This window comes from Pocillopora verrucosa, chromosome 6 (genome assembly GCF_036669915.1).
Source record: "Pocillopora verrucosa isolate sample1 chromosome 6, ASM3666991v2, whole genome shotgun sequence".
NCBI lineage: Eukaryota > Metazoa > Cnidaria > Anthozoa > Scleractinia > Pocilloporidae > Pocillopora > Pocillopora verrucosa.
In genome coordinates, this window is record NC_089317.1 from 11,352,662 (window position 1) to 11,353,992 (window position 1,331).

General features: G+C 40.0%; 1 protein-coding gene across 1 annotated transcript; it reads left to right on the forward strand.

Moving 5' to 3' along the window:
- Nucleotides 1-462: 462 nt before the first annotated feature.
- LOC131790258 (uncharacterized) lies at nucleotides 463-1,035 on the forward strand. Its single transcript, XM_059107445.2, has one exon. It carries the CDS (start codon nucleotides 463-465, stop codon nucleotides 1,033-1,035), a length of 573 nt encoding a protein of 190 aa, XP_058963428.2.
- Nucleotides 1,036-1,331: the final 296 nt, after the last annotated feature.

Below are 1,331 nucleotides of genomic sequence, written 5' to 3' on the forward strand. Positions count from 1 at the left end.
AAATTGGTGGACAGACGGATATCAAAACTGGGATGAAGAATCTTTCAAGAAAAGGTTAAGGGTGTCTCGAGACACTTTTGAATTTATTCTAAGCGAAATCAAAGACCTTATCGTGAAGGAGCCCACTCGCATGAAGCCTCACCCTACTCCGCCTGCTACCCAGCTGGCTTTATGTCTATACAGACTAGCACACGGGTGCACGTTTTTGACCGTTGGAGATCTCTTTGGGGTTGCAGAATCAACTGCTCACATCATTTTCCAAGACGTTTGTAAGGCCATTGTGGGATGTTTGTATGACAGATTCGTTTGCCAAGAAATCTACAAGAGTGGAGTCAAGAACTGGAAAATTTTCTGGGAAATTGGGAGTTTCCTTGTGTTGGGGCGTGGGATGGGTTTCATGTTTACGTAAGCACTAAACTTAAGAACTTTTACAGTTACAAGAAGAGGTATTCAGTTACAAACATGGGATTCATTGGTTATAACAAGCGTTTTATGTGGGCTGCAGTGGGCGCCCCAGGATCCACACATGACTCTAGGCTTTTAAGAAGTTGTGGTATTTATTCTGACATCGAATCTGGTCACGTGCTTCCTAACAGGTCTTTGAATCTTGACCCTCATGGGGAGATTCCGTTTACCACTGTGGGTGATTCAGCCTTTCCCAACCATTCCTGGCTTCTAAAACCATACAAAGATGGGACAAGGGTACCTAAGCAAAGGTATTTTAACAGGAGACTTTGCTCTGCAAGGGTAGTTTCTGAACATGCTTATGGAATGTTAAAGGGGCGGTGGAGAATTCTCTACAAAAAGACAGAATGTCATTTAGACAACATTTCCCTCATCATCATGACCTGCATTGCTCTCCATAATCTTTGCATCCACCGAAGTGATCCCTGTAACCCCAGGTGGAGACTTCAGGTCAATGAACTCAATGTGATTCGAAATGGAGATGCCCAAGCTGATGATGGAAATACAACAAGAGAAGCCGTTGCCAATTGGTTGTGGGATATCAGAGAGGAAAGAAATGCAGCCCCTTGATTCTGTATTCAAATTAATAACAAAGGCAAAAACTGAGAAACTGAACTTTACTTGATCCTTAGCAGATTTGATGGAAAACAGGTTTTGTTACATGTAAATAGATTCAAATTTGATATTCAAAATATTTTTCAAACATTTTCCCTTCACAATAGATATAGGAAATAATATTTTTTGATACATTAAGTATGAACCAGAAGTTTTGCTTTCCTTTCATCCATTAGTGTAAAAATTACTGCTATTTCAAGTTATTTTAAGTAATCTGGAAGTAAAATACTCTATGCTAAAGCAACCAAACA